Source organism: Corylus avellana, chromosome 1 (genome assembly GCF_965113065.1).
Source record: "Corylus avellana chromosome 1, dhCorAvel1.hap1.2, whole genome shotgun sequence".
Classification (NCBI taxonomy): Eukaryota; Viridiplantae; Streptophyta; class Magnoliopsida; order Fagales; family Betulaceae; genus Corylus; species Corylus avellana.
The window spans coordinates 38,098,716-38,123,380 of NC_142490.1; the positions used below are offsets into that span (position 1 = coordinate 38,098,716).

The window sequence follows — 24,665 nt, forward strand, 5'->3', positions numbered from 1 at the left end:
GGTAATGTCTTTTTGTATTTACTACGAGCAAGAATTACAACTTCAAGTTCCAAAACGCTCATTACTTTATATGCGAATAGATAATAACCGTATTTATTAACGGTAATAACCGCATGGATGTAAATAGTAATTGCATGATACGGATGTGGATGCGGATGAATATCTGGATATAAAAACCATTATCCGCATTTCACGGATGTGAATGCAAATACTGCTACTAACCATATCCACATTTTCAACTTTACTAGATTCCGAGTTAATACACAAAAATAAAAAATAAAAATAAAAAAAATAAAAAAAAAGTTGAGGGACCTATTTTGTATTTTAAAAAAAGAAAGACAAAAAAGTGAAAAGCTCTCTCGAGTCCGAGAGAGAGGAGCGAAGACGAGTAAACGGCATGGCAGAGAGAAGCCCGAGACGGCTAAGGGGTCACAAGGCCACAGCCACGTGCTGCATCGCCTCGCGTGACCGTCCTGGCCTCGTTGTCACTTCCGGCGAGGTAAAATCTCTCTCGAATTTATTTATTTATTTTTATTTTGGTTGCTTAGGAATTGAAAAAGGAATAGAAATTCAAATATGGAATCCTACTCGGGAGAAACTTATATAACGATTGTACTTACTTGAGCTGTGCTTTTCACCTTTTAGGTGAATTAAAACTACGTGGGGAAGTTAAATTAATTGTGAATAAGAAAAGAAAAAGACTTACTATTTTGTTAATTACATAGTTGTTGCTGAAATGATGTTTAATGTATAAAGAACTGAATTCTTAACTTTTATTGCATTTTTGCTTTGTTCTTATTCGGAGCGTTTAATGAAGTAGGATGGTTGCATTTGCTGGTTTGATATGCGATGCAAAGATGTGCAACTTATCATGGATGTTGGGGAGGAACCCATTTCATCATTATGTTTCAAGTCAGGTGTGTATGATTGTGTTAATATTTTTTCTTTTTCCCTTTTTGGGTATTAATTTCTCATATCCTGTTTATAGTTAATTCTTTAAAAACCAGGTGGATTGGTGATGTGTTTAGTGTGCAATTGACTTTGCAATCTAGTTTATATTCAGAAGTTTATTTATGTATGCTTTGCAAAATGATTGTTGCTGGATTCAGGGAATGAAGATATCGTTTACATTTCTTCAGGAAAAGAAGTCAAGTGTTTTGATGTACATATGGTAATCCCTTCTCGGAGCCCGTGTTGTCCTTTTGCAATTTTTATTCATTTCTTATTTTTTTGAGGAGCTATTGCTACAATTAGCTTAGAGTTACATTTTTAGTTACTGTTTAACAGTATTTCTTATAATGGTTACATATACTTGTTTTTTTTTACTCTTTGGGAGGCCGCCTCATGGAAGCCACTGGAGAGTTATACTTATAATAAAGAGGAGATAAATCAGGTAGACATTTTAGTTATGCTTTTTATGGTTTAATTTTGACTGCTGTAGCTTTGGCTGGTGCATCTATATGCTGCTTCTGTTTCCTAAAGTTAAAGGAATGCATTGAAGTTCTATTTTACCCATATTGGATACTTGTTCCCCATTACTGTTTTGGTGTTTAAGACATGGTTATATGACTTGATACCCATTGTAAGTTTTAAACATTTTTATTTAAAAAATTGGCATGTGAGTTTCCAGCATCAAAATACTGTGACTTGGCATCATATCTTCTAATAATTTATATGAATAGATTTGAATTGTCACTTTCAGTATCTGCAGCTACAACATATACCTTATGCCTTTTTCTTCTCTTTAAATTTAGCCTCTTCGGTCTATTTAAGTATTAGCTTTATAATTATTTTTGGGCCTCTTTAAACATATTAATATGTCCCTCTTGCTGTTCAAATGATGCTAATTGTTGTATTGTCTATGGTATCATTCTTTGTGTGGAGTATCTTTCCAATTTGTTGGCTTATGTTGTCATTCTCTTCTGTTCTTAAAGAATCATTGACTTATCATATGTTTATGGGAGCTTATTGGTTTGTCAGACTCCCTTTGTATCTGTAGACCACGAGATGTGCCTCTCTGTGTCAAACAGTATTCTTCAATTGTCATACGAAGTTCTTCCAATAAAGGCTTGTTTCCGTCTATGCAGCTTGTATGCAACTCTAAGTCCTCTTTTCTTGCTGCTGCAGACGACAGCGGAGAAGTTAAGGTACTTAGCTAAAATTAGATTTGGCAGTTTTTTCTCTATGGCTTCTAATGTACATCTGTGTTGAGTTGTATAACCACTTTTCTACTCATAATGTATTATGCTCAAGATATATCATTTCATTACCTGTATATACGTATTTTTCTGTTGTCTGCTTTGCGTAGATTGTTATTGTTAAGTTGAGAAATTTTTTACTTCTATTTGTGTCTTATCATGTTTAGTGTTCTGTATTGTCATCATTGAGTTTTTTATGGGTATTTAAAATGCATCAAATTATGAGGTCTTTCAGTGTCACTGGCTTGTACCCCATGAGTTTTTATGGAGGCCAAGGCCATGGATCTAGTTGTGAAAGATGAGTTTGGTTTTATCACTGGAAATAGTTCAATAAAGTTCTTACACTACGACTTTTACTTCAGGAATTGAAATTTTTGTATATAATTTTTTTTTATTTTTTATTTATTTCTTTTTTCAATTTATGCAGAAAAGTTTAGGGTGCCATATGACAATTGGAGGAAACATAATGTGACAAAAACATAGAATTTGAAATGTAGCAGAAGGCGTGATTTTACTGTTGCGATTATTTATGATTTCACTATGTGATTACTTCTGCTCATGTTTCCTTGGATAGATCGCTATATTTTTATTTTGCAACTATTCTTAGTTACTTGAAGAGTTTATATTTTCTATTTCAAGCATTTCATATCCCCTCTTGATGTCTTCTCTCTCTCCCAGTAAGATTATTTTTCATCTCAAGTTATTTTAAAGCACAAGAAAAAAGAGTAGAAGATTGGTATTGCTACTTTCTTGTGGTCAACTGCTGATTATGATCTCTTTGGCAGATCATTGACGTTCACCAGCATTGCCTTTATAAAACATTAAGATCTGGCCATACAAGTGTATCCTTGTAAATTTAAAGGCTTCCCTTTTTGGTTGACCTTCACTAGGTCCTATGTTATGTCAGATTTTTTTTTAAACAAATTTCTTGCTCCGCATCTTTTGATTTTATTAAACATTTTCTGATTGGTACTTCCCATTTGTCTTCTGTTCTTTTGTATTGCTTGTCTCATATGCTATGAGACTTGTCATTCTATCACCTTAACTCTATATTATAGATCTGTAGCAGTGTGCAGTTCCTTCCTTGGAGAACTTGGGAAGGTATTTCTTGTATTTTTTTTTTTTTTTCCTTTTGTAACCTGTGTGTGTGTTGTGGAGTCTCAATGATGATATACAAGCTGTGGTTACTGTGAAAGCAACTAAAGCATGAAAAGGCTAGTACATATCCTGTTCAGTTTATGATGATGGCAGCGATATTTATGATAGCAATGATCTCAAATTGGTGCTAAAAGATTTGGAAGTGTGTCGTTGCATAAAATCTAGAAAAACGATTATACTGTCAATTCTGCATCTGGTAACAAGTCACATGTTTATGACTATATGTAACTTGGTACTATTATGGATTGAGCATTTCGCTATGGCATTGAGAAAAATATGCTAACCACAGTACCTTGTTCTGTAATTTTGAATGCCTAGAATTTCAGTGTCATGCTAATATCAATAGAATCTTTGCTACTGTTGTGAGTCATCTTCAGCCAGGGTGAGTCATGGTAGCAGAAGAACAATTCACATGCAACATACATGTTGTGTTTTTGCTACTTGTCCCAAAATCTAACTAAAAAACTAGCATCTAAACCTTGAATAATCAATTTTGAGTACTAGTTTATGCTTTGTGTATGTTGGCAGTTATTACTGGAGGTCTTGATGCGAAACTTGTTATGTGGGACTTCTCCAAAGGGCGCCCATACAAAGTTTTGGATTTTAGTATGTATCTTTCTTCTCTGGTCTCTCCTTATCTCTAATATCTCATTTGCTCTTTTCATGCCTCTTATATGGTTTAGCCAAAACTAGGCATATTTGGTAAACTTTTGAGAAGTGTTTTTGTTTTTGGGTTTTGAAAAAGGTAAAAGTTGAGAATTGATTTGGTGGGGGTGGGGGTCACATTTGAGAAAAGTTGAAAATTGGTTTGGTTAAATTTTGGAGTGTTTTGTAAAAATTGAAAATTGAGAAATATTTTTATAAAAAAAAAAAAAGTGCTACCACCGTGGTAGTGGTGCTGCCACCGTTGCAGATCGTGGCCACTGCAGGACCGCCAAACAAAGTGGGCACCGCCATTAGGCAGCAGCAGCATCACCCATTTAAACAATATTAAGTTGTGTTTTGAAAAATAGTGTGTTCTATTTTCGAGAAGTGTTTTGAGTTTGAGAAGAGTTTTGTAATTCGTTTTGAAAATGAGTTAGTGGTGGGGGTCTCATTTGAAAATCTGTTTGGTTAACTGGTATTTAAAAAGAATTTTCAGCATTTGAGAAGCAAAAAAAACTTTTGAAAATTTTACTGAACGGGCCTAGAGTTGTTCCCACTCTTTCAATGGGCTTCAGAAAGTCAGTCTAGTCTGATAGACTGGAAACATGATTTCTCTACCTATCCCCAGCTTACATTGTTTGCACCAAGGTGGCTTACTTTTTCATCCTTTCATACTATGCCAGATGCTAGGCAAATCATGTGATGAGAGAAATGTATAGTTCTTGCAATCTGGTAATGTTTTGATTGATAAAATATATACATAGTGCTTGTCAATTATAACTTCAAGATCTATTGAACGGACAGGCCACTGATCTCTAGTTTCTTAAAAATTCTATGCAACTACAAGTTTTTTAGGCAATCGTTACTAGTTAATGAAGTATGTCAAAGAGAGGGGTGACCTTGACTATAAGTGGGCGGTGGTGGAAGTGGGAAGTGCTTGACCCAAAAGGCTCCAATGGTTGAGGTTGAGAATAAAACAAATTGCAAAAATAATTAAAAAATTGAAAATTTTTGATGGAGTTTGCGGAGTTATCAGGTTTGCGAGCTAATCCTTCTAAAAGCACAGTTTTCTATTCTGGCATTTCTTTAAGGAGTAAGGAGATGCTGCTGGACTGTTTGGGAATGAAGGAGGGTAAACTCCGAGTGAGATACCTGGGGTGTCCCCTTGATTTCCAACAAGCTGTCATCTTTGGATTGTGAAGCTTTGTTGGAGAACATTTCAAGCCGAATCAACTATTGGATGGTTAAGCATCTCTCCTTTTCTGGTTGGTTACAACTTTTATTCTCGGTTCTTTATTGTATTCAAATCTATTGGCTAAACATCTTCATCTTACTGAAGAAGGTGATTAAAGCTATGGAACAAAAATTTAACACATTTTTATCAAATGGAAATGAGGAGTCTTTTGCTAAGGAGAAAGGTTTCTTGGGAATCTATTTGTGTTCCTAAGAGGGAAGGTGGGTTGGGGCTGAAGAAGATTGGACCATGGCAGCTATTCTTCTAAAACACATTTCGACCCTTTTCACTAAATTGGGGTCACTTTGGGTGGCTTGGATTAATAAGAATCTGATTAGGGGAAGGGATTCTGGCTGCTAAAAATTCCTCAGAACTCCACTTGGAGCAGAGTTTCTGATATCTGCATCTGCATCTTGCATTCTGTTTTGTGGCTTGTGGTCGTTATTGGAATTCGGTTGATTAGTTGGTATTGCAGATGATTTTATGCAATGCTTTTGCTGGTGTTGGTTCTCTTTCTGCTTCAGTTGTTTTGGTGGATTTCAGAGCTTTAGTTGCTGAGTTGGTTTGCTGTTGTATAGATTTGCTGTTTCTTTGTTTGTGTGTATTGTAGTACTGGTCTTGTATAGTGGATTGTTGTAGACTTTCATCTCAGAAGATTGAGATTGAGGGTTGTATTGGGGGTTTACTGATTATAATTGTTGGCTGATGGCCTCTTGGTTTCTAGCTTTTGGCTAGAGAGAGTTATATTAAAAGTAAATTGCAAAAAATGGATAGACCTTAATACCTGTCACATGATCCTTTGATGATTTTATCCATCATGAAACAAATGGAGTCTCAAGGTAGTATCAAACACTTGATCTAATTCAATCTTGCGACCTTGACCTTTTTATTTACTACTGCAGGTTTGCCTGACATGAAGAGTAGTGGTAGTACGGGACAATGTTTTAATCCTGCTTTTGTCCATGCGCTAGCAGTTCCAGAAGCAGATATGTTAGACAAATTAGACAAGCTGTGTGTAGTCGCTAGGGGTGATGGTGCTGTTGATGTGATTAATATTGACTTGGAACTTGCCGCAATGAAGTCAAAAAGCTCCACAAAACCCTGGAAAGGATCTCAATCGAGAATAAAAGACGGTAGTCCAAATGCTGATGTAGGAAACCTGGATCAAAATAGAAAACAGAGGTTGCATTTGGATTACTCATTGGGTGGGCATACTGCTGCTGTCTCTTGTGTGTAAGTAATTTACTTGTATGCACTGAAATGAAACTAAATTTGATTTATTCTAACTACTAACTAGTATTTACTGTTCAGGGCATTTTCATTGTTTGGGGAAAGAGGGAAATTCATAATATCAGGAGGGAACGATAAATCTGTGAAGGTCTGGGATTGGTCCACCTATCTTGATGCAAGGGAAGCTAATGGCAACAGTGAGCCACCTTTGAACATCAATCTCAGCAAAAAAGTAAGTTCTTCTCGGATTCAGTTTCTTGTCTGTTTGTATGGAGTTTCTAATCTTGTATGCTTACTCCTTGGCAGGTCAATTGGCTGTGTACCACTCCAACTGAATCAGAAAACCTTGTTGTTTGTGATACAACAAAAGTGGTAAAGGTCTACTCCATATCATAGGCAAAAGCTACACATTGTTGACTCTGTGGACAAATATTCCCAACTTTTGAGCACAAACCCCCAATTTTCTGGCATGGTGGAAGATTGTCTAAAGTTTGCTTAGTCTGTTTACTAGAAGACCACACTTAATTTTGTGATTCCCATTTTGTTTGGGATCCAAAGGAAACTTGGCAGGATCTTACCAATCAACTTGATTAAGTAGCCTGTTGCAACTGCCTGTTTGATCGCACACCCGGGAAAAAGGATCCTCTCTACTCATGGCTAGAATTTAAAATTAGTTCATCTAACCGTTTATATAATGTCAACGTTGGAACGCCTTTTAAAATGCTTAAATGGAGATCATCATTGTCCCATCAGTGGTCGGTGAACACCTTGTCCTTTATGAGTGTCTAATTATTCTGATTTGAAGGTAATAGGCCTTCAGTTTGTGACATGTCCCTGGGTTATGGCAAACTAGTTATTTTGTTGTTTTTTGTGAAGCCTATCATGCCATTGAGGTTTATTTAGGACGACTTTTGGGTTGTCATTCTTCTTGCCATAATGATGTAATCTTTTTGGTTTATAGTCCTTGTATACTTAATTCAGTCGGATTGTTCTAAATTCTATTGTTGTGAGTTGTAATGTTGCTCGCAAGTGTACGAGTCATTTGTAATATAGCTTTTGTAAGTGTGAAGTCGAATCCACATAGAATTGTGTTTTGAAAACAAAATATATCTAAATTAATTAAATTATAACCTAGTTCCAAAAGATTTTTGATTTTGAAAAAATAAAGAAACATAAACTAAATAAATTAGAAATAATAAAAAAATGAAATATTAAAGTAGTGGAATCAAGACTCACCAAATCGGAACAACACATTCTATGTTCATCAATACTATCTGAAGTTCTCACAAATTAAATCATATATACATGTCTTATCATACTTCACAATTTAATTAAATCATCTAATGTATCTATCCATTATACAAATCACAAAAGATATCCAGATTAAACCAAATCATCAATTGTATCTGTCGGACAAATATCAAATAGATATCCAATTATATTTTAATAAAGATACAAACAAACAATTAAATGAAACTCTTCTAAATTATCACATGTATCCGGGAATCATAATAGATATCCAAAAGTAATCTCAATAATTAAATTAAAGTAAAACAATTGAAACCTTTAAACCCATAAAATCATATGATATTAACTTATATGAAAGTGTTGTTGTTCTTCGTTGGAGATGTTTCATCCTCAACCTTAGTTGAGAATTTAACTCCACATAATTATTAAAAATAAAACTTAAACATAAAACTAAACTAATAGGGAGAAAAACTGTTGAAATTCGGACTTGGTCTCCCAACCTCCCATTTCTTGAGGCTTAACCGTAATTTTATAGGGGTTTATAGGGTTTAAAACCCTAAAAAGAGTGCTATGGCATATCTGGCAGACGAGTGCGCTAGAGCGCATGGCCAGTGTGCTCAATCACACTCTGGCATGTATTCTTCTCCTGTGGCGCAGTACTTGGACACTTGCAACTTGCTAGTGCACTCGAGCGCAATCCATCTGGGATCGAGCGCACATGTGCTTGACTGCAGAATGGTGCACTTGATCCTACTTTAATGGCACTTTTTCCAGCTTTCTTTCAAACTTCGTATTTTTTACTTTAAAGATTTCCCTTAATAACTTACAAAACACTAAAATACCAAAAAACTAATACAAAACATCAAAACATAATACAGTTAAAGGATTAACAAATATAAATTAAGAAACTCAAATATACAATATTCGGCACTCATCATCTACCAAACATCCTTCAATTTAGTGCCACAAAATGGAATATAATTCCAGTCCCAGAGAAATGAAGAACAAGATTTAATGAATTCTAGTGTACTCAGATTGAATTTGGAATTTTTTTTTTTTTATTACTATTATTATTATTTTTTGACTATGTGCCAATGTGCATTCTACTTGCTATGTACAACTCATGCGGACAACAGGAAGAAAGCCCATCAGAAGTTGGTCAGCAGGGTGAGGGGCTCGTTAGCTCTAGAACGAATTCCACTTTGCTCAGGGCTCTTACAAAGCAATACGGTGGGGTGATTGGTGAGGGTGAGATGTGACCTTAATTGCTATTCTTCTCTTTTTTTCAAAAAAATTAACATTAAAATATTCTCATTTTTTATATCATATCATTCACTTTCTATATCACATCATTTACTTTTTTTTTTCTACTATTCAAATAAAAAAATCATTACAAAATAAAATTTTTTCACTTTTCAATACCACTTTTTTATTTTTCTATACTAATTATTAAACAGTAATTGGCAATGGAATGTTTAACAAACAACCGCGTCTATTCATTTCAAAAACAACCCCATGGTTGTGGAGATCAAGGTGGTAATTGAAAAGACGGGGCAAGAAAATGTTAGGTTAATAAGTTTTTTATATTAGAATTATATTCTCTTACAAATTTAATAGATCAACCATTAGATTTGTGAGGGCTACCATTAACACATGTGAGATCCATATAAGTCCACAAATCTAATAGTTGAATTAAAAGGTGAAATAGGTCAAATATAGAGAAAATATTGACCTCTAACATTTCTTGATAAAAAGAGATATCTTTTGGCTTTGCTTTTAATCTAGAGTGCTGGCATGGCAATTTATGAACCATTCATTTACAACAAACAACTAGCAACAATCTGAAGAATTGTTGTCCCTCGAATATAGACATGTTTTTGTAAGCAGAATTATACTATTTTATGGGAAAAAGGAATTATTGTTATTGAAAATAAAATAAGTTGGAATGAAATACTTGATCTTATTTTTAGCTTGGTTGTAACACTAAAATAAATTATTAAATATGAAGCTATTTTGGGTATAATACAACACCTACGTTGATAAATAAAATTGTATTCTAATTGTTAGAACAGTTTCTCTAAGAAAATATGTGTAAGCGCTAGAATAATTAAGTGTGATTTTGATACCTGGGGTCTTGCCTATAAATAGGCTGACAGGTTTACCCGAATTAGAACTCCTCATTTGATATTATTTTTTCTTCACATTGATCCTATCCGAATCTTGTAGTTTGATCCTCTCTCTCTCTCTTTCGTATTATATGTATAGCTTGATTTAAATTGAGAATAGTAGTTGCATACGAGCTCTAACATTATCCTTGTGATATTGGATAATTGTGACAAGAGTTTCCAACGCAATGGAAGTCATCTACTGAGCGCTGAGAGTTTGGATATCCAACGATATCTATTTCCAATGATAAGTGATCTCAGGGAAGCAAAGGATTTGATAGTACAGGGAAGTCTGTTCCTGGGGGTTAATCTTTGGTCGACCGAGCTTCTGCAGTATATATCGTTGATTCTTCTAGGCTTCTGCAGTATTTACTGTTAATCCTCTTCTTTATTTCCTTCAACTACAGCATCTACTACACCATAAGTTACTATATATAACACTAGAAGATCATGATATAAATGTTTTGCCATCATTTCAGTTACATTGTGGTCAGATGACAAAAGTCTTAACCCTTGGTCTAAAGACAATCCTGATAAACTGTAATAAATAAGGTCCCAAGAACTATATCCATATGTCTTGCATATGTCCTCTATATCAAACAAAATCAATTTGTTCTCATCATATGGGTCTGTATAATTACTAACATCGCCTCTAACATAATTAATTATATATTGTCCGCTAAAATTACCCCCATGGTACACCTCAAAGATCATAGAATGTGTACCCATCACGTATCCTGCCACATTCATTACATTGAAAGGTTTAATACAATATCCCAAACAATTCTAACCACAAACAATTAATACAATGAGAAAGTTATAAATATACCAATGAGTAGACATTTGCATTTTACTTTTGTTGGAAATAATTTTGGATGGTGCACAAATTCTCATTGATATAAAATCATTGCAATCTAAAAATTAACAATAAAATAAATAAAATACAAGAGATGAAAAGTAGAGTATGGAAAGATCTCACAATGTGTTACAGAATCACGCAAGAGCGTTGTCCTTAAAGGTTGATTCGTGCCTCCCGGAGTGTATAACTCGGTGCGATCGGATTCTTTGACACGCAACCTCCCAGGATTAGACTATAGCGTCTACCTTCGTTAAGGACGCACTTCCAATAACGAAGACTAGTAGAACAACCCTTTGATCTTCTTAAAAAAAAAACGCAAAGAGAAAATAGAAATTGAATAGAATAGAATTCTATGCAATTGATCTTCTAAAATAGGACAAAACTCTTTTATAAAGAAAATGAGTTTGCCTTTCTTTCTTTCTTGTTGCAAGCTCACTCTACCATGGGATTGTGGATGTTTTCTTTTCTTTTTATAATGTCAAAATGGTCATAACACCAAAAACGGTAAAACATTTGTTAATAACAAAATGGTCAAACTACAATAAAACTTGTTAAAGACTAACGGTCAAAACGGTAAAAATCAATTAAAACTAATTTTTATTTAATAACTCATAACCAAGTAATAAATACAAACAGTCACAAAAGTTATATCTCATAACCAAGTAATAAACACTAACGGTCATAAAAGTTATATCTTATAACCAAGTAATAAATACAAACGGTTATAAATCAAAATGATTAAAGATGATTTTTATTTCTCATAAAAACCTTTAAGAAGATATTATCAAATGATAAAACATTTCCAAATGACTTAAAATGAATGTTTGTAACAAATATTACAACAATCCCCCACATGTTACAAACATTAGAATAAAAGGAGATTGAAAGCATGCATCGATGTGGTATTCGAAAGTTTTAACCGCACCTAGGATAAATAAGTATGAACTTAATGAATCGTGGTAGAGTTAAACCCTTTTAACCAAATCCACAAGTTAAACAAACTTATCATCCACATAACTTTCTCCAAAAACAAAAAATTAAATCAAATCAAATAAACAAAAAGTCAAATCAAATCAAATAAAGAAAATTGGGTTGTTCTATAGCGGGTTGGCGCCTTATACAGGCCATGCGCCTCTGGGCTTCATGAGTGCTCTAAAGACTTGCCAAAGTCTCATAGGAGGCGGCACCACCTCCACACTCACATAGGTGGTGTCCATCAAGAATGTGTGCAGAGAACATCCCATCCCAACAAGTATGGACTATGGACCCATTAAGAGTTTTAAACTCATCCTTACTCATTCTGCATCTTTTGTTATTACACCATGAAATGGCTTTCATGAGCGCTCTAGAGACCTACCCAAGTCTCATAGGAGATAGCAGCTCCACACTCATATAGGTGGTATCCATCAAGAGTGTGTGTAGGGAACACCCCATCCCAACAGGTAGGGACTATGGATCCATTAAGAGCTTTAAGCTCATCCTTAATCACTCTGCATCTTGTACTGTCTTACACCATAGGGATGGACTCATAACTAATCTTTTCAACAAGATAGTTAATAAACATAAATTGACAGTACCATACCTCATTTCACTTGTGACTTCGTTTCCCATTAAACCTCATTCATGGGATCTCCAATCACAGAGGTTGGGTATCAATCACAGTGTCATGATTTGGGTATCAGTCCTATCCCCCTCAATGCTTCTCTCACTAGCCTTCTTGCTAGTGGCTTGGCCAAAGAATCTGTAGAATTCTTTTATGACCTCACAAAGTCCATGGACATATACCGGTCTTAATAAGCTGCCTCACAATATTGTGCACTTTCTTATTATAAATTATTTGCTCGAGCTTTGGCAGCCTGAAAATCACAATAAACACATAGGTGGAACTGTGTTAGCTTATAAAGACAAATAAATTAATCAATAGGTTCTTAGCCATTATTTTCAGTTCCTGCCTTCTCCAAGGCAATTAACTCTGACTCCATAGTAAACCTTGTTAAGCAATTCTTTTTTAAGGACTTCCAAGAGATAACTCCTTTAGCCAGAGTAAACACATAACCACTAGTAGACTTTGCTTATCTGAATCAAAAATCCAGTTAGCATCACAATATCCTTTCAATATAACAGGATAATCACAACATGACAAACCAAAATTAATTGTGCCTTTAAAGTTTCTCAACAATTTAGAGATAGCATCTCAATGCTCAATACCATGATTATGAGTATATCTACTCAATCTACTAACAATATATGTAATATATATCAAGGCATATACAGTTTGTCAAAACATCAAGCTATTAATGATTTGTGCATATTTTTCTTGCAAAACACAATCACCATGATTCTTAACCAAATATATTTTTGAATCATATGGTGTAAACATAGGCGGATAATCAAAGTGCTCATATCTTTTAAACATCTTTCGAGCATAATATATCTGAGATAAAATAATGTAATAATTATCTCTAATAACCTTAATGTCCAACATGACATTCGCTTAAAGCAAAGTAAAAACAACCCAATCATAACTGATGGCTAACAACTGGACCTAATCAAAGTAGAGATTTTATCTTAGTTCATTTAATCACAAACACAACTTTTAGAAAATTGTCCCTTTTATAAAATTCTTCATCTTACCCCTATACTCATACCAGCCACTAACTAACCAACAAAGTTAAGTAGTAATTTGCTACAATGATAATAAAACCAAATATAAATAGTACATTATGCTGCATAGTATGCATTGTAGTCCCATTTTTTATAGCAGCAAATGACTACATTACCCTTAAACCCTAAACAACAACTTTACAAAAAAAGTGAACCTCTCTGCCAATACACTAAGCACATTTGTTCATTTTGAGGTCAACAACCAAACATGAAATGTACAATGACAAGTAATGAAAGGGATCACTTGACTACTTTATTCAATGTATAAAACTCATAGTGCTAATCACGTGTCCAACACAAGTCCAAGCTAGGAGACCCCACTTTGATCGTCCCTTCCAAATGCGTTACATGCAAAACTCCCCAAACATCCAAAACAAATTGTTGATCAAACACAACTTTCATAAAATTTCAAATACAAACCCTAAATTTATGTTTTAGGGATAACAAAACTTACTTGATTATTGTTGATTCGAACTGATTTAAATGGGATTTGTGACTAAACCACTGCAAATTGACACCCAAACTTCAGCTAGAATGGTTCGCCGACAACGATGACTATGGTTCGCACGAGCAGTCCCTTCAAGAAGTGTTTGGCAATTTGTGCTCGACATTTTGGAACATTTAGGTTTAATTTTGCCCCTTCTCGAAGGAGGGTAATTTGGGTATTTCAGTTAGTAAGTATGAGGGTATAACGGGTAATTCAGGGGTGAAAAACCATGCGAAAGTCATGTGTTTACGCTTCCATTTGAGGTTAACGATTCAAATAGACGAAGAGATCCAAATTGAGAACAATTGAAAGTTTAGGGGCTCAAAATGAGATTTGAAAGTTTGGAGGGTTTATCAAATTGCATGAAAGTTCAGGGGTTAAAGTGAAGTTTCTCATATATATATATATATATATATATATATATATATGGAGAGAGAGAGAGAGAGAGAGGCTAATTAAGGTTAATTACGTACAGTAAGTGATGGGCCAAGAATGCTTCAATGTGAAGTAAAGTAAAAAACTTCTCCTTGAAGACTTGAGAAATAAAAGGGGCCCACGGAAGACTTTGAGAAATCAAGTCACATGCGCTACACATATATAGTACGTACTCTGAAACGCCAAAATCCACCATGGCAAGCAATTTTGTGAACACGAAGCAGCTGGCCAGCGACATGAAAGAGGAAATCGAGAGATGCGAAAAGGGGTTACGAAGCGATGCCGGCAGAAGCAGTTGTTGCATCTACGAAGTGCCATCGAAGTATGTGGACAACAATGGCCACTGGTACATGGCCAGCACCGTCTCCATCGGGCCGTACTACTACTACAGCGAAGGCCTTGACTGTGACTACAAGTATCAGTGCCTCGGCTCCTTTCTGTCCAGAACCCGAAAGAAAGGTATAGGCTTGGAGGACTGCATAAAAAAGTTACTCCCGCTTGAAACAAAAGCTAGACACTGTTATTCTGCAGAGATTCAACAGAGTGATCTCAGCTCGGATAACTACCTCGAAATGATGGTTCTTGATGGTTGTTTTATATTAGAATTGTTTTACAAGTTTCATGATCCGGAAGTGGTCAAGACTGACGAACCTCTAGCACACCTTATGTGGAGATTACCGTATTTCTACGTGGACTTGCTCCTCCTTCAGAATCAGATCCCTTTTTTTGTTCTGCAAAAGTTATTTGATATTTCCAATATTGCTGACGAGGAGCACGGTCCGTCCTTGTCCTTGCCCTTGCTTGCTTTGCGATTCTTTAACAACGTTTTGAGAAGACCCGACGAAGCCATAAAGAGGTACGACAATCCCGAAAATCGGCCCTTGCATTTGCTGGACTTGGTTCGATCTAGTTTAATCCCAAATGAGATTCCAACGGCATCACTACAAGACACACATATCCAATCTATTCCCTGCATCTCGAATCTCCGCAAGTCAGGGATCAGGGTCCGACCGGTCAAGGCGGACAGCTTCTTGGCGGTAAAATTCAAGGACGGCTTGATTGAGATGCCCAGCATAACCATCAATGACTTCATGAGGTATCTGTTGCTCAACTGTGTGGCGTTCGAGCAGTGCTACGAGAACTGCACCAAATACGTCACGGCGTACGCCACTCTCTTAGACTGCCTTGTCAACACCTCCGCTGATGTCCAATACCTTCGCGAGCACATAGTTATTGACAATTACCTAGCCGACGACCACGAAGTTGCACTCTTCATCAACGGTCTGGGCAAGGACGTGACCGTCGATATCCGCCACTGTTATTTGTCCAAGTTGTTCAATGATGTGGACAAGTATTATCGGAAGAACAGCCATGTATATTTTGCGAGCTTCAGACGAACATATTTTAACACGCCGTGGTCTTTCATCTCGGCGTTGGCTGCCTTTGTGCTCTTACTGCTTACGGTTGTGCAGACCATCTTCTCCATCATCACCTATGTGCATCCCAACAATTAGAACTTCTACTCCATTAATTCCCCACTCCACACAATGGGGATTATTTTAAGAGGAGCATGGATTTCTGATCAAAAGGTTAGAAGAAACCTTTTTCTTAATTTCAAAGTTTTCTTCAGCTTTTGTTGCTGTCATTTTCTGCTTCAAGCTTCAATAAACATGGCGCGCTGGATCTAGCTATGTCAACATTATATATTTTTCGCTGCTTATATATTAATTATGATGAATTTGTGTTTTACATGCAGCATGGGACTGGCATATTCCATATTCTAAGCCATCTACCTTGTATTCCACACCTGATCGATATTATTAACTAAACCTCACCTGCGTAGATCTATCCTTAGAAATCAATTAAGAAGATTTTACGATACATATTAATTTCAAACCTTATTATTATTCTTGAATATTCTTGATTTGGTTCATTAGTATGATATCTGTTACGATATAAAGATTCAATCCCGTCGGCACATCATAGACCAATTAATTAATTCCAGTAAATACTGAAGCTCCCGCCGGATAAATCCCCCTCATGCCCGCCAGTAATTTCTCACTCCTCTTTGACCCACTGATAAATTGCCTCCAGCCATCTACCCCACCAGTAAATGTACGATCGATAAAGAGCACTAGCTACTAGTAACTTTACCTAAAAGTAACTTTACCTAAATCTCATTTCTTTCTTTATTTTTTATTTATTTTTTTGTTTTTTTTTTATGAATCATTTCTTTCTTTAAAAGTAAGAAAAACTCTTAAAAAATTATATACAGAAATTTTCTCCAAACCAATTTGGAAGAAATATCTTCAAACCTATTTAAAATAGTATCAAGTGTCTATAAACATTTAAAACATTATTCTAAGTTAGTAAACTACTATTAATGACCTTAAGAATTTAATATGCGTTTTAAATGCTTATAAACACTTGACACTATTTTAAATGAGTTGGAAGATATTTCTTCCAAACTGGTTTGGGAGAAATTTTTGCCCAAAAATTACTTGGTATTTCCTAAACTTGCACGCTAGGGAACACCATGGGAAACGAAAAATGTTACCTTAGATTTAGGATAGAATTTTTGGTTTCCTTAACATTATTTTAAGGAGAGTGAGGTGTTCTCCAGATCCTAAATGGATATTATTTTCTAAAAATCAAATGAGAGAAATAAGGGACCAGTGAGGCCAGTTTCTTTTTTGCTTTTCTAGAAAATAATATTTATCTAGGGCCAGGACAACACAAGAAAACACCTAGCATCTCCCTTAGTTTAATTAAAAAATACTCTCTTTCCTCTATCATTTTATTTAAATAAGAAATGCTATTGTTCCTCCTAAGTTCTCCTGGTGTTTTCATAATCCTACGTGCATATTGTTTTTTAAAAAAGTTTTTTTTTAAAAAAAAAAAAAAAAATTATTCTTACTTTCTAAAAAAACTTTTAGAAAATAATATCTATGTATGATCAAAAGAATACGAGAAGAACAACATAAGGAACCATAACATTTTTCTATTTAAAATAATATTTAAATATTTCCTTTTTGTTCTCTTTTTTTTTCGCTAACATTTAATTTAAAGAATACTTAAATTAAATGTTTGGTAGGGGATTATTCTTAGGAATAGTTATTCTCGTGAGAATAACTAATCCTTTAGAGCATTATTAGAAGCCTCACCAAAACTATTTTTTAGTTAAAATGGTGAGGCAATTTGGAGAAAATGCCATAAAACCCTCCCCTTGCAGCCTCACTACCTCGATAGGAAAAAAAAAAACAAAAAAAGTGATACTGAGTACTTTTTTTTTTTTTTTGACATGTCCACGGAAGGGAAGGGAAGGGGAGAGGGGGGAGGGGGGGAATTTGAACTAATGACCTCCACTTCATAAGTGTGGTCTACAGCTGATTGTGCTACCCCTTGGCAACGTGATAATGAGTACTGTTCATTCACCAATTGAATAAAAAATGCTATTAAAATCAGTTTTCTCTCTCCCCTTAAATGCAAATCTTTGAAAAACACAAAGATTCAAAAATATAAAAGTTGGAGAAATAATAAACAAATATTTGAAACATAATATTTAAATAGAATAGTGAAAGTGAATTGTTAAAATGATATGGTTGTTGGAAGTATTTTTAAAAAGTAAATAGTTAAAATAGAGAAAAATGAACTTTTAGCTATTTTGGTGAGTAAAATTTAGTGAGGCTGTTAATAATGCTCTTACAAAGAAGAATAGCTATTCCTAAAAGAATATACTACATTTTCCATTAAAAAAAAAAAAAAACGTTTTTTTTTTATTATTTTTTAATTTCAAACATACAAAAAAAAAAAATTATAAAAATGGACAACCACCCTCGTGGCCTTGCAGGATGGCTAAGGCCACCCCCGAATCCCTTGGGGGTGGCTATGACCACCCTAGACAACTTTGGGGGTGGTCGTGGCCACTCCTGCGAGTCATCGGGGGTGGCCGCGACCACCCCTCGACCACTCTGTGGGTGGCCGACCACTCACCCAATGGGTAGTCGGCCACCCATGGTATTTAATTTTTAGATTTTTTTTTTTAAAAAAAATTAAGTTGAAAAAAAAGAAAGAAATAGCGATGGTTTTTTAGTAATCTTGATTTAATTCCACTTAAATTATTTGTGTTGTTACCAAACTAAAGAATAAGAATAACTATTTAATTACACTCTCTTCTATTCTTAATAATAAGTATTTATTTCCTAATGAAACTTTCAATCTACAAACTAAACAAGACCTTAAGATAAACATTAAGTAAGCTCTCTAATTTGTTCCTCATATTGTTAGGTAGCAATAGTAAAAGAATTTATATATGACCCACTTTTCGATCCGAAAAATATCACATATATTTATACATGTGGCACGTTCTTATTCCACGAATGATTGATGGCTTGTCAATTCAACTTTTGTCTAGAATATAAAATCCAAGAACTTCTTAAGATCCGAAAAATATCACATATATTTATACATGTGGCACGTTCTTATGCCACGAATAATTGATGACTTGTCAATTCAACTTTTGTCTAGAATATAAAATCCAAGAACTTCTTCTTTTGTCTACCAGACTTAATTTGGGGCTAAAATTTCAAGGATTACCCCCAACCCCCAACCCCCACCCCCCCCCCCCCCCCCCCCCGGCCGGCGGGGAATGTTTAAGAGAAAATAAATGTTACAATTAAAAAAATAAAAATAAAAATAAAATAAAATAAAATTTGCTCCTCAAACGATGTGTCATAATTTTACATAATCTATTAATTTGAAAAATGTATTACTATCTCATAAGATTGTGACACATTTAGAAAGTAATTCTAATTTTTATTTTATTTTTAAGTGTAGATTTTCTCTTAGAAAAACCTGACAACATCTACCTTTGTGACACAATTCTTGCAAGCATCAGAATAAGATAAGAGATGAGGTGGAAAAATGAGGACGATCATCCCTTCTCTACCACTACTTTTTTCCCCATAAAATTAAAATTACACCATAATTTCATTAAAAGAAAAGTTTATAAACCACAAAATTCAACGGAAGCCAACAGATTTTAATGTGATTTCAACACCCATGTTTAAGAGAAAATTTTTGTTAGAACAGTTTTCTTCATGGTGGATACACTTTCTTTGGGATCTTCAATACATCATTGTCAAAGGTCCAACGGCATCTATGCCTAGAACAAAAAGCGTCAAAGGTCCAACGGCATCTATGCCATGGAAACTTCGATGCCAAAGTCAATTAATTTCTAAGAGAAAGATCATGCTTCGGCGCACAATAATTCATTATGCTCAAAGGGACTAATTGAGCTCTAATCTATAATTTCTGATAGGAGAGAATATGTTTTTGTACCTTGTGTAGAGGCTTATTTATAGGCTGAAGAGTATAAGTAAATTTGAACTAATTCTCTTGAAGGGTTATCTCATGAAGAGTTGAGATAGAACTGAAAAACTCTCAAGTGGAAATAAACTTGAATAGTTATCCTGTAGAGATAAGCTTTAATAGCTCTCTTTGCTCGAGTTGAACTGAGATTTTTGGGAGCTTGAGTTGAAATTGAGCTCCTATTCTCCTGTAGACTTAGAATAGAACTTCTTGATTCCCCTATAGCCCCAATTAGAATGTACCTTCTATTAATTAATTAAATAGTCTTTACTTATTTAATTAATATCTTCATGGGCCTATCATTGGTCATTCGGCTCAAAATTTGGTAGGCTTGTAGTGTGAATTTATTTCCAACAGGTGTGGACAAGACCTAGGTAGCCAACAAAAATGTGGACAATTATTCAACCACACAATTATTGTACTAGAAAGCATTAACTCCTTTCATATGAACAATACACGTCTGAATTTTACCAATAATACTCCCACGTGAAAAAAATAGTAGTTATATCGGTAGAGGATACACATGACTTGGTAGAAAGTTGATCGTAAATGGTATAGAGCTCTCCCCTGAAGTCACAACAATGGCAAGCTGCAAGCAAGCCTATGATCATAAATCACTTTATATTAAAAATGTCATAACAGAGACCACAATGAAGCTCTGTGTAGGACAACAGAATGAAATATAGATTACAGATTATTGAAAAAAAAAAAAAAAAAAATCTTAGAAGCATAGAAAGAACAAAACAGAGCATGCGAAAGAATTAGTTAACAGCAGCTCATCATCAACAGATTACTCTTTCTTATCTTACATACGTGTATATAAGTTAGTTTAGTTTGTTATATCAGCTAGTTAGTTATGTAAGTTGAAACTGTTATGTTGTTAGTCTATACTTTGTTATTTGAGTTGTAAAACAGAGTATATAAACTCATGTATTGCTTTGTATTTTGGCAAGTTAATGAGAACAGATTTATCTCCAATTTCTTTCTCTCTTCTTTTACAATTTGATATTAGTTGCTTTCCATGGATCTTGACGGAAGCGCTCAGGACATCTTTCCATTTATTCTCGTAGATTGGTTCCTCTGCTGATAATTCTATACACCAATCTTAACAGCAGATTAATTCTATCTAAACTAACACGCGTTGTAATTAGTTTAGTTAGTTAAACAGTTACTTTGTTAATTAAATTGGTTAAACTGTTGAACAGTTTTGTAACTAACTTTTCTTTTCTCATACTTTGTTTTAGAGTAATTATATTGTAAGCAAGATTACATTCAAAGCTAATGAGAACAATTCATATTTTCTCCCATTTCATTTCTTCCTTTACGATTTGTTATGGAATCAAAGTTCTTCACTATTCTGTGAAGATTCATCAATGGAGATTCCCGCAGCTCTTCCAATTTCTTCTTCTTATTGATCCACCTTCAATTTTCTCACCAATAGTACCTCCCGTCATTTCTACTTGCACAATGGAGATAATCCAAGCACTCTTGTTGGTTCTTCAACCATTAACTGGTGAGAACTACAGCACCTGGAATCGATCCATGTGTATGGCTCTCTCTGCCAAGAACAAGCTGCAATTCATCGATGGATTTCTTCCTAAGCCTTCCAATCAGAACGGACCTAAGTTCACAGCTTGGTTGAAATGCAATGACACAATATTCTCATGGATTGTCAATACACTCTTGTTTCAGTTTTTTATTTTATTTTTCATATATTTATTTAATTATAACTTTCTTTATTGGTCATAATTTGATTAGTGCTAACATAGTATTAAACGATTTTTGTCAAAAAATTAAATGAAAGTTGGATGCAGAGACATATTTATTATTTGGGTTAAATGCCTTATTCACCTAGTTTAACTTCTTTATTTTTTGCCCTATAAAGTTTATTTTTTATCATAGAGGTACCTCTAGTTTGCATAAAGACGGAGATAGTACCTCCATCTAAATTTCGTCCAAAATTTGGTGGAACGCCATGTCAGCACCAATCACAAATTGACATGTGTACATATAATTAATTTTAAAAAATAATAATTTTTTTAAAATTAAAAACATTAAAAAATTATATTTAAAAAAAAAAAAAAAAAAGTTACCGCCACCACCTTGGCCATTTGCAAGGTGGCTTGCCACCCCCTTTGGCCATGGAGGTGGCTTGGCCACCCCCATCTGGCCGGTTTAGGGTGGCGAGCCACCCCCAAGGAGCCCCCCATCTAGCTGTGGGGTAGCTCGCCACCCCAAACCAGCCAGATGGATGTGGCCAAGCCACCCCCATGGCCGAGGGGGGTGGCCAAAACCACCAGCAAACCCATTGGGGGTGGTTTTGGCCACCCCTTTGTCTCCTTGGGGTGGCCCCCCATGGCTAAAGGGCCGGGGGTGGCCAACCATCCCCAGTAGCCACCTCAAACCTTTTTTTTTTTTTTTTTTAAATAATTAAATATAATTTTTTAATGTTTTTAATTTTAAATCAATTATATAGACATGTGTCAATTTATGATTGGTGTTGAGGTGGGGTTCTGCCAAATTTTGGACAGAATTTAGACGAATGTACCATCTCCGTCTTTATGCAAACCAGAGATACCTCCTATAATAAAAAGTAAACCTTAAGGGGCAAAAAATAAAGAAAACAGTAAAGTAAAGAGTAATGCTACACACACCCACTCTCTATACCCATTTTCACACTCCTTTGGATGGATTTTAAAGAAAGCAAATTATTTTCCCATTTCCCCTCTCTCATATTGAATAAAAAAAAAAAAAAGTTTTTTTTTGTTTTTTTTCAAGAATCATTAATACTGAATGCGCGCGGTTTCAATGGGGAGGTATTTCTTTTTTTTTTTTTTTTTTTTTTTTTTGTGTGTAACGTGTGTTTGTTGCGGAGTACTCTCAATGATGATATACAAGCCGTGGTTACTGTGGAAGCAACTAAAGCATGAAAATGCTAGTAAATATCGTTCAGTTTTATGTTAAAGTAATGATTAAGTGATTAAATTTATTTCTTCTTATCTGCTTAAGCTTTTGGAATAACTGGTAATTTAACATAGTATTAGTGTCAAAGGTCATGGAATCGAACCTTGATTCCATCAAATCACCCCTCATTTAAAATTAAATATTCTACGTGTTGGGCCTTTAAATTTTTGAGATAACTAGTAATTTAACAGTTTATGATGATGGCAACGATATTTATGATAGCAGCAATCTCAAATTGGTTCTAAAAGATTTGGAAGTGTATCATTGCATAAAATCTAGAAAAAGGATTATACTGTCAATTCTGCATCTGGTAACAATTCACTTGTTTATGACTATATATAACTTGGTAATATTATGGATTGAGCAATTGGCTTGGCATTGAGAAAAATATGCTAACCACAGTACCTTGTTCTGTATATCAATAGAATCTTTGCTACAGTTGTGAGTCATCTTCAGCCAGGGTGAGTCATGGTAGAAGAACAATTCACATGCAACATACATGTTGTGTTTTTGCTACTTGTCCCAAAATCTAACTAAAAAATATCATCTAAACCATGAATAATCAATTTTGAGTACTAATTTATGCTTTGTGTATGTTGGCAGTTATTACTGGAGGTCTTGATGCGAAACATGTTATGTGGGACTTCTCCAAAGGGTGCCCACGGCAGCTATTCTTCTAAAACACATTTCGACCCTTTTCACTAAATTGAGGTCACTTTGGGTGGCTTGGATTAATAAGAATCTGATTAGGGGAAGGGATTCTGGCTACTAAAAATTCCTCAAAACTCCACTTGGAGTTAGAGGATGATCCTTAAGCTTAGGGAGACTGCAAAGCACTTAAAGAAATTCATGGTTGGGGATGGCAGGAAAACTTTCCTTTGGTTGGACTCTTGACACTTGGATGGTGTCCTTTTTTACCTCTATGGCTATCGTGTAATATATGATACTAGGAGTAAAACTGATGCCATGTTGTTTAGTGTCATTCGGGGAGGTGATTGGCATTGGTTGCCAGCAAGGTCTCAGAATTTGGTTGCCATTCAAAGCAAACTCCCGGATGTTAAAATGGGATCCCATGATACTCCTCTATGGTTGCCTTCTAAATCAAATAGGTATTCAAGTAAAGATACTTGGGAAGCTATTAGGGTGAAACAAACTAGAGTGGAATGGGATAAGTTGATTTGGTTTTCCATGACCATCTCAAAGCATGATTTTGTCTTATGGTTGGTAGTTAAAGACTGTATTTCAACTGGAGATAGATCGTTAAAGTAGGGCGCTAAAGGTGAAACAAAATGTTTGTTTTTGTAGGAGTTGCATTGAATGTAGAGATCACTTGTTTTTTTATTGTAGTTTTAGTAGAAGGCTGTGGCGGGGAGTGATGCTGAGATGTTTTCTGATTTCCTGGGATGAGATCCTTTGTGAAGGGTTGAAGGAGTGGAAAGGCAAGAGCTTGAAGGCTTTTGTTTGCAAGTTTGCGTGGGGCTCTTCTGTGTTTAACCTTCAGAGGTAAAGAAATGACTTAAAATTTGGAAACCAAGCTCTTTCTAAGGATAGAATTTTGCAGAGAATCTGTTGGGAAGTCAGGACCCGTATTATGGGCAAGGGGAAATTTAAGTTGAATGAAGAAAATGTGGCTATTTGCAATAATTGGAGCATTTCTCCTACCATTCTGGTTTGTGACATTTGATTGGGTTGCGCTATAGTCCTGCAGAAGGTTATTTCTGCTTTGCTGCTGGTGCTGTTTGCTTAGGGAGCAGAGTTACTGATATCTGCATCTTGCATTCTGTTTTGTGGCTTGTGGTCGTTATTGGAATTGGGTTGATTAGTTCTAGTATTATATTGCAGATGATTTTATGTAGTGCTTTTGCTGGTGTTGGTTCTCTTTCTGCATCAGTTGTTTTGGTGGATTTCAGAGCTTTAGTTGCTGAGTTGGTTTGCTGTTGTATAGATTTGCTGTTTCTTTGTTTGTGTGTATTGTAGTACTACTTGTCTTGTATAGTGGATTGTTGTA

At 35.0% G+C, this 24,665-nt stretch overlaps 2 protein-coding genes across 2 annotated transcripts; both read left to right on the plus strand.

Moving 5' to 3' along the window:
- Nucleotides 1-379: 379 nt before the first annotated feature.
- LOC132170443 (Transducin/WD40 repeat-like superfamily protein) lies at nucleotides 380-7,387 on the plus strand. Its single transcript, XM_059581434.2, has 11 exons — nucleotides 380-499; nucleotides 821-917; nucleotides 1,110-1,171; nucleotides 1,337-1,393; nucleotides 2,088-2,147; nucleotides 2,984-3,040; nucleotides 3,257-3,299; nucleotides 3,885-3,962; nucleotides 6,138-6,468; nucleotides 6,547-6,697; nucleotides 6,772-7,387. Exons 1-11 carry the CDS (start codon nucleotides 398-400, stop codon nucleotides 6,859-6,861), a joined length of 1,128 nt encoding a protein of 375 aa, XP_059437417.2. The 5' UTR covers nucleotides 380-397; the 3' UTR covers nucleotides 6,862-7,387.
- A 7,111-nt stretch (nucleotides 7,388-14,498) lies between these two features.
- LOC132172370 (UPF0481 protein At3g47200-like) lies at nucleotides 14,499-16,159 on the plus strand. The gene is made up of 2 exons (XM_059583856.2): nucleotides 14,499-15,912; nucleotides 16,080-16,159. Exon 1 carries the CDS (start codon nucleotides 14,518-14,520, stop codon nucleotides 15,835-15,837), a length of 1,320 nt encoding a protein of 439 aa, XP_059439839.2. The 5' UTR covers nucleotides 14,499-14,517; the 3' UTR covers nucleotides 15,838-15,912; nucleotides 16,080-16,159.
- The last annotated feature ends 8,506 nt before the right edge of the window (nucleotides 16,160-24,665 follow it).

Coding starts and splice junctions, on each gene's coding strand:
- LOC132170443 (XM_059581434.2), top strand. CDS start 398: ATGGCAGAGAGAAGCCCGAGACGGCTAAGGGGTCACAAGGCCACAGCC. Junction 500..820: donor TCGTTGTCACTTCCGGCGAG/GTAAAATCTCTC, acceptor TTAATGAAGTAG/GATGGTTGCATTTGCTGGTT. Junction 3,300..3,884: donor TCCTTGGAGAACTTGGGAAG/GTATTTCTTGTA, acceptor GTATGTTGGCAG/TTATTACTGGAGGTCTTGAT.
- LOC132172370 (XM_059583856.2), top strand. CDS start 14,518: ATGGCAAGCAATTTTGTGAACACGAAGCAGCTGGCCAGCGACATGAAA.